The following is a 14,057-nucleotide window of genomic DNA, read 5'->3' as shown; positions in this document are numbered from 1 at the left end:
GGGGGTCTCACAGCAGTTCAGGGTGCTCAGCCCTACCTCCTTGTCATGACCAGGGAGCATGCGTGGAGTTCAGACAGAAGGTGAGAAAAATAATATGCCCATTTCCTCAGCCTAGAGCTACCACCTCAGTGCTGTCTCACTGTAATTTATTTGTGTGGTAGCCTCTGGATATATTGTGTCCAATGGAGCTTGTCCCATGGGAGTTCAAGAGTACTGCTGCACTCTGTCACCACTCCTGGCATGTATCCGTTTGTCTCTACAGCTGGGATTCTATAATTTAATTTTAGCTATCCCGAAGGGTCTCTCTGCCACAAGCCTGGGATACAATACACCTCCCCATTGCAACCACCTCTATCAGCATAAAGTGAATCACTGTCTGGAGGAGCTGAAGGACTTACCTGGACCTCATGCTTCCCTCTGTATGGTTAACGGCTGCAGAGGGGACTGTTGCCCAAAGGTTTCTAGGCATCCCCAGCAGCCAAGTTGGCCAGACTGCCAGTCTAACTGGGAGGGTGAGTAAAATGCAGGTTGACTCAACTGTTGAAAGACACAGTGCAGGTGCTACACATCAAGCTGAGCATCTTCTCCACCTAGCAGCAGATACAACCCAAAGCTTTTAAAGATGTGTTACTTTTCTTGATCAACCTCTTAAAAAAGCAAAGGAGACTTCTTTCAAACATGATATGCAGTCAGAAATATCTTTTGCTCCAGACCAAAATAAATTGTTGTCTCTAGGAGAAATTTTGATTTCTCAAACTTGTTTGCTACCAAGCAGTATATTGTTGATATAAAATAGGCACGTACTATGTGGTGACCCATGTTTGTGAAGATGATACCCCTCTGCTGAATGCAGTATGATTACATTTTGAAGCAATGTTTTTCCTGGAGCTGGTTCATCTCGTTAGCCTCTGGATTGTAACATGTTGAATAATTTTGAACAGTCTCTTCTTTAAAGAAGAGACAAAACCTCCAAATCCCAGCCTACTCTTGAAGTGTCTCCTCCCTCACTGTCCCAGCACAGAAGGCAATACCTGCCCAGGCTGGGAGGAACTCCTGAGCAGGGGAGGGGGACAGTGGCTCTGTGTTCGATGTGTTCAGTTACGGGTGATCCAGAAGCAATGTCTGTGGTCTGAAATGATGATAAGTAAGTGTTGAGTAGCCATGGACATCAGATGCAGGAGCATAGGCTGGGGTAAGGCTTCCTCTATCTTCAAAGCTATCAGTAGGTCTGTAGGCATAAGCAGGCACATACATTCCAGCTGCTGCATGATTGCATGGTTTCTCTCCTGCTCAGGGAACCTGTAGCTAAGATCCAATGAGCCAGCTAGCTGCATCTGCTCCATGGGGTTGGGGAGCCAAAAGAAAATGCAGTTCTGATGTGAGAGGGACAGTGGGAAGGCTAAAGTTCCTCAGGTCCTGCCCACCACCTCTGTTTGCACAGGCATTTCTGAGTTTGCAAAAAAACATGAAAATGTTTTGAATTGCATCCATTTGTAGCTATAGATGTTGCAGCAAATCCTGGAACAGGGAGGAAATGTGGCAGTATAGGCAGTATGCAGCTATCAAATGGATCAATAGTGTAGATATATAGATGAAATTTAATGTATCTCTACACACATTTGTCATAGCATCAGTTGAAACTGTGTGTGTAACGGTAGCATGCCTTAGGAAGAGGTCAAGGCTAGATGTGATAACCAAGAGATTTAGGATGGATGTATTCTGTCCAGTTCTCTGCTGCCCACCACATTGTGTCCATGTCACTGCAACTTGTACAAAATGACTGTGAAACGCATGGTAGAGTTTGCCATTCCTTTTGCACAAATGTGAGATGTGAAGCAGAGAGCAGCCAGGTTTTGTGGCCTTTAAATTACACAAAATTTTAAAAACCCCAACCCCACCCAACTCCCACCTCCAAAAAAAGGCCCCAAACATCAGCATTGATTTGAAGAGAAGAACCTGCTTTAGAAAACGTGTTTACATGTTCCATAATGATTAGTACTGATTTCCCCCCTGCCTAAATTTTGAACAGCATTGCAAAAGAAAGCCAATATTTCTGTGCAGCAAAAAGCAGTTCCTATGGAAAATATAGTAAATAAATCTGGACATCTCCAAGCTGCAAATAATCTTGTGTGTATGGTGATTGGGAACAACAGAGCTCACTTTTGTGTACAATGGTAAGTATGGAGAACTTTAATGTTTATGTAAGAAAAACTGTCTTTAGCTGAGGCCTGCACCAGGAAAATCACTAAAATTCAGGATCCCTGTTTTGGATAACTGCATTGTGGATTCATTAGGTAAACTACTTTGCTTAGCACTATGTCTGCAAGATGAACTGCAGTCTTACTTGTAATGAATATGAATCTGAAAAGAGATGCTCCAATTTGTGCTTTTTTCAGCATGCTTGTTGTTTCTAAAACAATGCAGAACCACAGCAGAAGTGAAATTTGGAAGATCACAGACTTGAGGGAAACTTTCAGTGCAATTTGCACTTTTAGATCTGCAAGGGATTCATTGCCTTGCCTGGGCAACTAACCCCTTGCAGCATCAGCGGTTCAACTGCAGATCTCTACCACCCAGAACAATGCTTGCACAACTGACACGCTGTCAGGTGATTTACAGGCAATGCTGCCAGATGACGCTGTGCATCCGAGACCAGACTTGAGGTCGTGGGCAGCAGAATCATGCTGGCAGGCCTCAGGGCCCTGTGCAAGTGACCGCACATCTGTCTGCCCAGCGCTCTTCTTTGGTGCACAGGCCCCCAGGCAGAGAGGGGCGTGTGAAACCACGCAGGGCATATTTTGCCTGTAGAAAGTGAATGAAGTTTTTACCAGGTTCATGCAGTTGCTATGTGTTTTGACCTGTCAGGAGTTGTTTCAGAACAAGTGTACCTTTTTTTCTTTCTTTTTTTTTTTTTTCCTGCCTAAACTGTGAATTCCATATCAGGTACTAACAAACATGGCTCATCTCAAAAGAATTCATAATTAACTAAAAGAATTCATAATTAACTTCCACTGCAATTTGTTTGGGTCTTTCTTTACATAAGATATAAGCTCTGGTGGGAATTTGAAGTGCTCTGAAGCATACACTGTCTTCTGTGTAACTTCTGCTGAGCCTACAGAAAAGCTAACCTGCTGTAACTGCACAGTGTGTGTGTTTGTATATTAGAGATCTCTGACAGACCTGTTTTTCTTTTTCTCTTTCTCTTCCTTGTCTTCTTTCTGCATTGGCAGAGCATCTTGGATTTGAATTAAAGGGTATGGAACAACCATTCATTTATTAATCAGAAGCCATTAAGAGCTGCCCACATTATATTTATGGCTTTAATGGGATGATTAAAAAATCAGCTGTTCTGTTCTCTTCCCTGGCACCACGATAGATGTTTGGATTAAAAAAAAAAAACAAAAAAAAAACAACAAAAAAAACAAACAACAAAAAACAAAGCAAAGCAAAACACAAAATCTAAATGTAAACCTATAAAAATGCACGTGTATTTTTAGCAGCACTTTTTTCTTTGTTTCAAACAGCAGCCTGGTGTGTGTGGCGTGACTGGGATGTTACAATTGCCATACGTCTTCTCATTCAACATGCTTTTGTGTATTTAACTGAAAAGCTGGAGTTTGTGTCCATCCAAAAGGTTGCCAGCAGGCACCACTTGGGAACGGGCAGGCATTCCAGGAATGAGAAGGCAAGTTTTAGGAAGATCAGGGCTTTTATAGAAATTGCCATCCTAGACGAACCAAACTCCACTGGATCCTACAAAGGGTCAGGATGAGCTTTGCCGTTCCTCCTCCCAAAGATTGGTAGCTTATTTCTGTTCTTGACCAGGAGGAGATTGTGCCAAGAAAGGCAGCATGAGATGAGTTAGTCTAGAAAACAGTGAGTCCAGGGAAGTCAGTAGTCTCCCATGAGAGTGGAGGGTGTAATGCTGAGCATCACGGTGGTAAGCTGAAGTTTGGAAAAACTGCAGCAACTTAAATGCTTTTAAAAATATCCCCTTTGGGCAGTTACCTGCTCCTGCCCAGTTGCTCATAATCATATTATTTTTCTTCCATTCTCCTCAGTCTGTTTTTAGAAATATATTGAGTATCTCTTGAATGAGCACCTGGGAAATCAAATCCTTGAGGCTAGGTTTCCCTTGAGTGTACAGGCCAATTGCAGGGAGGGCTTGGTCAGATGAGAGCAGAGAGATTTGTCTTTATCACTTCACTTAAAAACATTGACCTGGCAATGTCAGCCAGAGCAGATCTTCACATGAAGATGCTTCAATTCCATTTGCTAGAGGTATGGGGACACCAGTCTTTCACTTCCGGATCCTAAATTGTCTTCTTGGGTCCCTGAGGTGGAGGGACATGCACTAGCTGAAGAAACTTCTCCTCTGGTTTTTGCATGCCTAATCCACCAGGATTGGTGTGTATCCCCCAGCAGTTCTTCCCTGCTGCAGAAAATGTGTGCATTTTGTGGTCAGGTGTTTCAGAGAAAGTGGTGCTGCTAATGCTAATACACTTAAATAAACTTTAAAATTAAGGATTTTTGGCATCCCTTTTTTGTTGACCTTTTGTCCTTTTCCTCATCCATTCTCAATGTCATCACAGAACCGCACACATCCTGTTCCCAGTCCGCAGTCGACTCTTCTCTGTCATTCGTCTTTCACTTTCATGCGTTGCTGTGACACCCATGGCTGGACTGTGATTCTGTCGGCATTATGTGGCACCACATGGTTTGTTCATAGTGATTGCTGCTGTAGAGTGACGATGCTGCTGATGAAGACGTGGTGTTTGTAGAGCATAGAGACACAAACGGACAAGTCCTGCTCCAGGATCTTACCTTCTAAAATACAAATTGTAGTGTGCATTCTCTTATTTTCTTTCTGTCACTGTTGAGATGGTTTTGTGCAACATGAAGCTACTGTGTTACTGAGCATCAACTTTAATGAGATGTTAGGAGCCAAGCTGAATTACTATCAGCAGGTCATTTAATTTTTACTTTTGCAGCAGTGACACACAACCTCACACTTCACTGCTTCACATAGCAGAGCTGTCAGCTCAAGACAGAGAGGCTAAATCTGCATTTCTGATGAGCTGAAACATTCCCCATGCAATTCAGGTGAAGGCTCAGGACAGTCAGACATGCCATAATCAGGGTGCCATACTGACATGATCACCAGAACAGAGGCTGTGATTTGAGCCTTGAGTGAAAAATTTTGTCATTTAAGTAATAGGTTAAAAAAAAGCCATAGTTTTGATGGCTTTGCTCTTTCTCCCTCCTCCATGATTCAAAGGGAATGATTTATGCTTGGAAAAAAAGTCTTTCTAGCAAAAAACATAGCTGGTGAAGAATCTTCGAAAAAATTGTTTTGATGGATGGTCCATGGTGAAAACTGACCTCCTGCCCAGCCTTATTTTTTTTGGTAAAAGTAGTTTTTGCTGGGTAGTAGCAAAATTCTTGCCCAGTTCCTTGTAGTAAGACACAAAGAGTATAAGGTCAGCCAGCACCCAAAACTCCCTCCATGAGCAGGTCCCAGGCCATACAGGCTCTGGCTCTGAGGAGGTGCAGCCGGCTGGTGAAGCTGCTGTGACACAGTAACTTTCAGTCCAAGTGATAGCCATGACCTGTTGTTCCTGGTCCACACCACCATGGAGATGGAGTCTGGGAGAGTCTCAGCTGCCCGCTTCTCTAGTGAATGGTGGGACATTGCCTTCCTGGCAACTCCATCAGCACCCTGAGCACCTCATGAAGCCAAAGGCCAGTGCACAAACAAAATGGATGGAAATGCGTTTCTTTAAACTGTAGCTTTGCAACACGGGCATGAAGCAAGCTCTACTGATTATGTTTTGCATCTTCATGCCAGGGCTGTCATTCTCAGCCCTTGTTTAGCAAATCTTTCTTCATTCCCATTTTGAGAGTTAGATAAACATTTTTCCTAGCACTATCTTTTTCTTTCAAAAATGCTTTTTCCTTCCTAAAATGGCAAGCTGAAGTTGGTCTAAGTATTCAGTTATCTGGAATGTTTCATTGCTTCCCCCTTGCTTTTTTGCTGGAGGCTAGACCCAGGGGTTTCTGGGACCAGACCTGTTTCTCTTCTCATTTTATATTCCATTGTTTGGTAGTACTGGGGATTTCATTCAGTCCATTGAAGGTATTTAGTATGGCATGGTGCACCGTGCCAAGCACAGCAGTCATGGCATGAGTTTTATTGCCTAACCTATATGAAAAAATATTTCAATGAATATTAAAGAAGGCACAAACCCCAATAACTGTAACATTAACACATAGTGTGGAGGCATGAGGACATCATTCATAGATGCTGAACTAAAATGCTCATGGCAACTGTGCACTGAATTCTTCTCTCAGTCATCCAGCTGGAGAACCAAATTGCCTCTGCTGACCTCAGTGGAGATTGCTGGATGTCGCTGAGAAGAGCATCTGCTTGGTGTAGCCACAGAGGAAGAGGTGTCCGTACCTTGCAATTGCTGTCTAGGTGCAGTTCAGTTACACTGCAAGCAACATCCTAGCACTTCTTGGAGCTTTGATTAATGTGAATGAATTACCTCACTTCCAGCATGGTCCAGGTTTTGGTGCAAGTGACTGACTTTTCTGGTTTGAAAGGTGGTCCATGACAAATGGTGATATTTGAGAGAAGCAGCAGCATGCTGCTTGAATTTTGTGTGTGCATCTGAGTTACCTGGTGCAATGGAATTAATTGCTTCTTAGGGTTTCATTAAAAATCCATAACTGTAATTGGTTACTGTATTTTAATTACTCCACTCCCTTTTCTTTGTCTAATGCGCTGTCACTTTTCCATCCTCATTCTGCTTTTTGACTGTTTTAGGATGTCCCTTTCAGCACCTACATGCTTTGGGGCCTGTTGCTCGGTGTTTTCTAGCACACTGCCGAGCTCCAGGGCATGCAGCCGCTGCAAGGAAAAGGCATTCTGAGTCCGTCAGAGCAGAGAGCCTGTGATGAGAGCATCACAGGGCATGCATGTACGTGGTGAGTGGGGGATGTTTGGGGACTTCCTTGGTAAGTTACTAAGTTGCCGAGAAGGGGGGATCTGCTGGAAGGGAGAGGAGAGTCGTGGGGTTTTTTGAGATTAGTCACCAAGTTATGCTGCAGGAAAAGAAGAGAAGGTGAGAAGTGTGTCTGAGCGCAGAAGGGGTGAGGTACTGAGCAAGAAAGGGCAAAGTTGCAGAGAGACAAAAGGCGGTTTGGGGCAGCTATTAGAGATGGGCAGTGGATTGATAGGAGGTCTGACCGAGCCCTGTTCTCCATCTTACCCACATGCAGTGCTGGTTCCTGTGCAGCCAGACGCATCCCGGGTGCTGGAGCCCATTTGTAACTGGTTCCTTTTTCTCCATTTGCAGAAGCCGAAGAGCTCTACCAGAAGAGAGTTTTAACCATCACAGGAATCTGTGTTGCCTTGCTTGTGGTGGGCATCGTCTGTGTGGTAGCTTACTGTAAAACCAAGTGAGTATGGGTGGTTAACAGACAATAACTGGCCAGAGGTTACTGAGTGATTCATGCTTCATGCTTTCATGCTCTTCACCCAAATGCTATTTTAAGGTGATGCTGTGCTATGGTATTCCCAGGAAGGTCCCATGAAGGAGGCCAGTGAAGCCATCTACCAGGCTGTGCCTGAGCAGGATGTTTTCCTGGGACTATTTGCTTGTCCCTTGAACCAGTATCATCCTGCCCAGCCAGGTGATGCTGTGTTACCGGGAAAAGCTGGCCCCCAAGCCAGCACCTCATCTCCTGACAGCAGAAGCACACTGGGCTGCTGTGCAAGAGCTGTGGGCTCAGCTATGTACATTTCAGGGACTTTCAGAGCAATTGTGGTGGAACAAGAGGCTTAGGGACCTCTTTTATGGCTAGCCTTCCCTGCCTGGACAGCACTTTTTTCCCTACTTAGCCTGCACCTCACCTCAGTTCAGGGTGCCGCTGAGACACAGGGTGGGGGTCTTTTGGAGTGGGTGCACTGACAGCGGCACAGGTAGACTTTGCCACTTTGTGCTTAATGCAGGACAGGTCAAGTGTCTTGCCACCAAGGCCAAGCCAGGATCTGCTTCCCCTTTTCCTTCTCCCTGCTTTTCTCCTCTGCTCCCAGCGCCATGGTGCCTCTGGCTCCACTGCATTGTGGTGTGCCTTGTCTTGCAAAAAGGGACCCTGGACCCAGCTTTCCAAATTGACCATGATGAGAAATGTTGACCTTTTTTTGAAAAAGCAGCAGAAGGTGGCGAATGTTGAATGCATTGTTTCTTCCTGTTTGCAGCTTTCCAGAAACACCATTGAAACATCAACTGTGCCTGCGACTTGCCTTCTCTATCATCTGCATCCCCCAGGTGTCTCTGGGGGCAGACAACCCCATGAGATAAGTCTTCCTAATAGATTTTTCCTTTTCTGTTTTAAAGGAAACAAAGAAAACAAATGCATAATCATTTGCGGCAGAACATGTGCCCTGCCCATCAGAACAGGAGCCTTGCAAATGGGCCAAGCCATCCACGTTTGGATCCTGAGGAAATCCAAATGGCTGATGTAAGACCTTTTGTCTCCATCTCCCTGCATGTTACTGACTGCCTATTTTCCACCAGGGATTTGACATGGATGTGTATGCTTACACCCTGTGTGCATGTGGTGAGGAGCAAAACACTAACAAACTTGATGAGATTCTGCATAGAAACATTTCCAAAACCAACATCTGAAGAGAGAAATGTGATTTTACTTTGAAGCACAGGATGAGATTAGAGCACTTGGGACAGGCTTGTTTTGATGAATCAAGTGTGATCCTGTTTTCCTCTGAGAGAAATGTTCCCAATGTTTCCTGTTTATTAAGCTATCCCATCAAACCCTGCTTTGTGGCATGACAAATGTGATCAGTACGACGGTGGCTGGAGCAATCGTGCTGAAGCATGTCTGATCTGGTCAGCACTGTGTTAGCCTACCTGCCTGTACCAAGAGTTGCATTATCGTCAAGGTTAGACATCCTGGTGGGGTGCCAGTGTCATGCCAATGCGAATGATCTAAGAATTCAGGACCAGATCCAGAAGGGTGGTTCAACCACTCTCGTGGCTTCAGTCACATGAGATTCCCATCAAACTTTGTGATCACAGTAGGACCATCAAGGTGCTTAAGTGCCTTGCTGGACCAAGGTGTTGAAAGGGGTCAGAAAAAGGGAGGGGGGAGGCATAGCCAAATGAAAAGTACTGATGGAAATGGGTACAATGAATCAGTTACAAGCTCTGCTGGGTCACCCTTTGGTTGTTAAAATTTAGCTAGGTTGAATCCCAGCCATGAAGAAAGAGGGAAAGGGAATTTCTAAGAACCACAGCCCTCTGGCCCCAAAGTACTGACTCCCCCGAAGAGTTAGTGTCCCTGTGAAAAGTAGTGCTTGTTGTTAGATGAAGGAATATCTCAGCATAAATATTTGGATTACACCTGGTGTTTCTGTAGGACTCATATCTCTGGCAGATCTCATGTGTTTTTTTTGCTGGTACTGTGGTGGGTGTATAACCTCCTGTGAGCAGAGTGGTTTTTCTGCTCAGTAGCTACACATGGCACCACTGTCCTCGGGGGAACCCGTTGGCTCTTCATACCCTCTTCATACCCAGTCCCTGTGCCATGGCCCTTCTCCAGTGTTCAAAGTGCAGGGGCAGAGAAGAGCCTCTAGCCTCCTTGTCTCTTTCTGTGGGGTGTGGAGCTGCTGAGTTCACTCAGTCCTCATCTGATTTCACTGGAAATAATCAAGCCAGCCGAATTTGGCTGTGGCAGCATTGGCAAGCTGGTGGCTGATCTGTGTGATTCTTCATATTTTACAGTATATTTCTAAGAATGTTTCTGCCACTGAGCATGTGATCCGAAGGGAAACAGAGACAACTTTTTCGGGAAGTCACTCCTGCTCCCCGTCTCATCACTGCTCCACAGCCACTCCGACATCCAGCCAGAGGTGATGTATACCATTTTCCCCTGAACTTTCTCCTGCTGCTTGCCTTAGGATGCTGTGAGATTCAAAGCCAGTAAAAGGTTTTCCTTTCACCTCCCTTTCTGTTTTTACTTGAAGTTTGGCACTACACTGGCATACAGGCCATGTCGACACTGCGGGTCTTTGCTGGCACAGCTAGTTAGTGAGAGGTGTGGAAAGGTGTGATCCTTGATCTTCAGTGAGGTGCCAGCAGGAACCTGCAGCGCTGACATAGCTGGAAACTAGGAGGAAATGAAGTTGTGCTTTCATGCTTCGCACAGACACAAACAGGAGGATGCATCTAGGAAAGGTTTTGCAAGTTGTGTTTACAACCACACTGGACACCTGCAATAATTCATTAAGCACACACAGGTTATTCATTTCATGCTTGATATATTTAGAATGTATTTGCCTTGTGGAAGGCAGTGTACACAAAATATCACAAAATGTTTTGGCCAGTTCCTCAAAGTTAGGATCTGGCTTGGGAGTCACAGTTTTTCACCAGAAAAAACACTCCTGTGCAATTTATCACAGTCCAGAAAGCTGTGTTAGAATCTTAGCCTCTGAGGTGGCGGCACCTCTTTCACTGGAATTCTTTTTGAACCTCTCAGGAAAACTGGGGCTAGCAGGAAAGTACCAATAATTCTTGCTACACAGGATGAGGCATAATTTTTTTTTACCTTGCAAAATAGCCATTGGGGGGAAGAGCAGCATGGCTCCAAAACTGAAGTTCTCACAGGTTTTGAGAGCATTTAAATTGCAGATGGAGCTTCCCTAATTTTATGATGTCCAGAAAAGTCCATCAAATGCTCTGGAGAAAGTCCAGTGCTGTTTTGAGTTTAGATGTTCAGGTTCTTCCTCTTACATAGCTCTTGTGCTTCTTCCAGTAAGTGATGGTGTTTCCCTAGGAGAACACTTGCCTTTGAAAAGTGACTGCAAGGTTCAGGGGACACATATCTGCAGCCTGTCAATGACGTATAGATCACATCATTGCATCAACTTTGTAAAGCAAAAGATGTCCTGGCTTATTTGCTTCATTAGCCCAATGTGTTTGTCTCCATTCGTCCAGGAATCAATGAATCCTTTCAGCTAAATCTCAAAGATGGCTCCTGGCACGTTTCTTCAGGGTTCAGGCATTCATCAAGGATGAGCAAGTACTCTCGGTGTACAATGCATCAGATCAGATATTGAACTTAGGTTTTCAGGTGAATTCCTCCCCAGACTCCTGTGGCTAGACCTCCAACAAGTAGAGAGGGAGCCAAGAATGACGTGCTCAGCTGGAACTGACTGCCTTTGTCCTGGGAAATCCTACCCCCAGTGAGCTAGACAGTTTTCCAGGTTTTTTTCAATTGGTACGCTGCAGCCCAACCCTGGCTAGGACTGTGCAAGCTTGAGCCAGGCGCACAGAGGCTTCTGTACCTGCAGAGCTGCACCTTGCTGGCCTTCCATGCTCACAAAGTCCTGGGACCCTGGGGCCATCTCTGGGCACCTCCTGAAGATGCAAAGGTGTGTCTGGAGGGCAGCATTAACACATGACAGTTCTGGGGCGGCACCTAGCTTGCATAGCCTCTGATCCTGGCTACCTGCCACCTAATCTTCCTGAGTCAAGTACAGTGAGCAGGTGTTTCTTGAAGTCATGCCAGAGGCAAACTACTGGCATAATCAGGCTCCATTTTACTTGATCAGCACCTCTAATGAAGACGCTGTTTGAAGTTATAAATGAGTGTGGTGGTTGCAGCCGAGCGTGTGCCCTGGAGCCATCAATAATTAACAAGCTCTTGGGAAGTCTTAATGAGGCTTGCTCTCCTCTTCAAACCCCCACCCAAAATCCTCTGCCGCCACAGCTCCATCTGGTGCAGTTTGGGAGTTCAGAGCTGTTGCTCTAATGGACCACATATTTCTGCTCTGGAGAGGGGTCAGCCTGGTGGCCATGGTGCAGGTGGGCCCCCAGTGTGTGCATGGCCCCATGCATCCCTGGTGAGTCCTTGCGGGATGCCTTCTTTGCACCAAGACTAGGGCAGGTGGAGTTCCAAGTGCTCAGCAAGGTCTTGCCAACATATCATAGGTTTTTGTCTAGCACTTTGAAAGTGTTTTGCTGCCAAAATCTTTTATAAACCATTGGAAACTGAACATCTAGATCTACCTTTGGTATGCTTTTCTCTGCTGATGATGAAGTAATTTTGTGTGGTTTTTTTTCTGGCTCCTTTCTGGTAGCATTTCTGAAGGGGCTGTCACTTGGCAATGCAGATGGCACATTTGAAGATCCTTTGCGGGCTTGCCTTGGCATGGCCAGTGCATTGCTCCACACCCAGAACACTTTGCAAGCACAAAGCAGAATTGCCCTGGCCTCCCTCCAGAGGCTGTCCCAGCCATCAGGAGGTGGTGTGATAAATACACTGGCTTGCCTTTCTTTACCCTCTAATCATATCTCTAAGAAGCTGCAAAGAAAGGCAAATCAAAGCCAGGCTTGGGAAGCTGGGCATCCCTGGCCAGAGGTATCCTAGTGAGAGAGAAAGGGAATGCCAGTGCAGAGCAGAGTGTGAACTGTGCCTACATGCAGCTCTTTGGAGAAGACCTTGGTGGGGATTCCTTGCTCACTGTCCATATGGGGTTTGGTCCACAGACATGAAAGCCACACCTGGAGCTTGGAGCGGACGGAGAGTCTGACTTCAGATTCCCAGTCTGGAATAATGCTGTCCTCGGTGGGAACCAGTAAATGCAACAGCCCTGCGTGTGTGGAGGCACGGGCTCGCCGCGGAGCCGCCTTCTGCATCGAGGACTCACGGAGGCCCATGACACAGTATCGTGACTCAGTGGATTCTCTGCGGGACTCACCGCACAGCGAGAGGTCAGACCCCACTGCTTGGTGCCGCCCTGGCAGAGTAGAGGCGAGCCATGGCCTCTGTGCTGGACACAAAAATGTTTGCCTCTGCCCAGCCCTAGAGCAGCAGTCCTGTGGTAGTACTGGAGAAACTCCAGCTCTGGTCCTACCGGAGCAAGCCACTACCCCAAGAGGCCACTCTGGTAGGTGCAGCAGCAAGCACTACACTCTGCTTACCTGATGGCAACATAGGTTTGGAGCACAGGGATGAGAGGAGCGGAAAATACCTGGCTGCAGTCAGCAACTAGTGAAGAAAAACTGGCTGAGAGCACACCCTGGGCAGCTCGGTCAGCTGGCAGCTCAGGCAGGGTCTGGCCTTCAGCTATATGGGGAAAAGATGTGCATCCTCAGCATAGTCCTGTATGGCCTGGTGAGCAGGGGTGCCGTATGTGGGCACAGCCTTGAGACAGGGCTCTGTATGACCCAGCCTTTCTGGGAACACAGCTGCAAAGCCAAGACACCGTCAGCCAGTGAGAGGCAGCAACAGTCATCCTCTTCCCGAGTCTGGTTCCTCATGGTGCAGAAGCACATCTCCACCCTTGCTCCAGCCCTTTGTGTGTAGCTGTGGGTGACCCTGGGTGGCCATGTGGCCACTTTGGGGCAGTTATCCTTCAAGGCAGTGGGACTCATCCATGGGGCAGAGGAGTAAAGTAGCATCTCCTGCTCTCATTCCTGTCCCTGGTCCATTCAGACAGGCTGACCCAGCTCGTACAGATGTCTCATACTTCACAAGACACATGGGTAAAAAGTCACTGGGTGAGCCAGGCAGCCTGGGCAGCCTGAGATGAGCAGAGACACCAACTGGCACACTGGAGAAGAAATGAAATCTGCTTCTCAGAAAGAGGTGATGCTGGATGAAGGGCTGTTTGGAGAGGGGCTAGACCAGACCTGAGTTGCCACACTGATGTTGTTACTAGAGAAGATGAAAGTGGTAGATGCCTTTTTGAGATGGAAGACTTTTGCTAAGTCAGAGGAAGCAATGCCCAGGCTTTCATCATCTGTGGCCTGAGCAGGGGGAGGGCATTTTGGGGACTTTCCTTGGCAACAAGCCTGGCAGCTCCAGAGGGAACAGAAAGCAGCTGGCAGGCAGATGAGAGGCAGGGAAGTCCTGACTCAGCCTGCTGGGAAATGCTGCAAGGTTTGCAGCGATGCAGGGTGGGAATTGCACACCGAGTCCCTCGGGTGAGGCAGTCCTGGGGTGCACAGTGCATGGTGCCCAAGTGC

The 14,057-nt window shown here is 46.5% G+C and overlaps 1 protein-coding gene across 1 annotated transcript in view; it reads left to right on the top strand.

Moving 5' to 3' along the window:
* The window catches only part of NRG2 (neuregulin 2), a 171,503-nt gene that overhangs the window by 155,482 nt on the left and 1,964 nt on the right, over positions 1-14,057 (top strand). The window contains exons 6-10 of the mRNA XM_075056737.1: positions 3,231-3,254; positions 7,362-7,464; positions 8,406-8,529; positions 9,810-9,937; positions 12,576-12,800. Of these exons, the coding sequence (XP_074912838.1) occupies positions 3,231-3,254; positions 7,362-7,464; positions 8,406-8,529; positions 9,810-9,937; positions 12,576-12,800 (604 nt within the window). The remainder of the gene's footprint in view (positions 1-3,230; positions 3,255-7,361; positions 7,465-8,405; positions 8,530-9,809; positions 9,938-12,575; positions 12,801-14,057) is intronic.

Source organism: Buteo buteo, chromosome 24 (assembly GCF_964188355.1).
Source record: "Buteo buteo chromosome 24, bButBut1.hap1.1, whole genome shotgun sequence".
NCBI lineage: Eukaryota > Metazoa > Chordata > Aves > Accipitriformes > Accipitridae > Buteo > Buteo buteo.
This window is presented reverse-complemented; position numbering and strand designations above follow the sequence as displayed.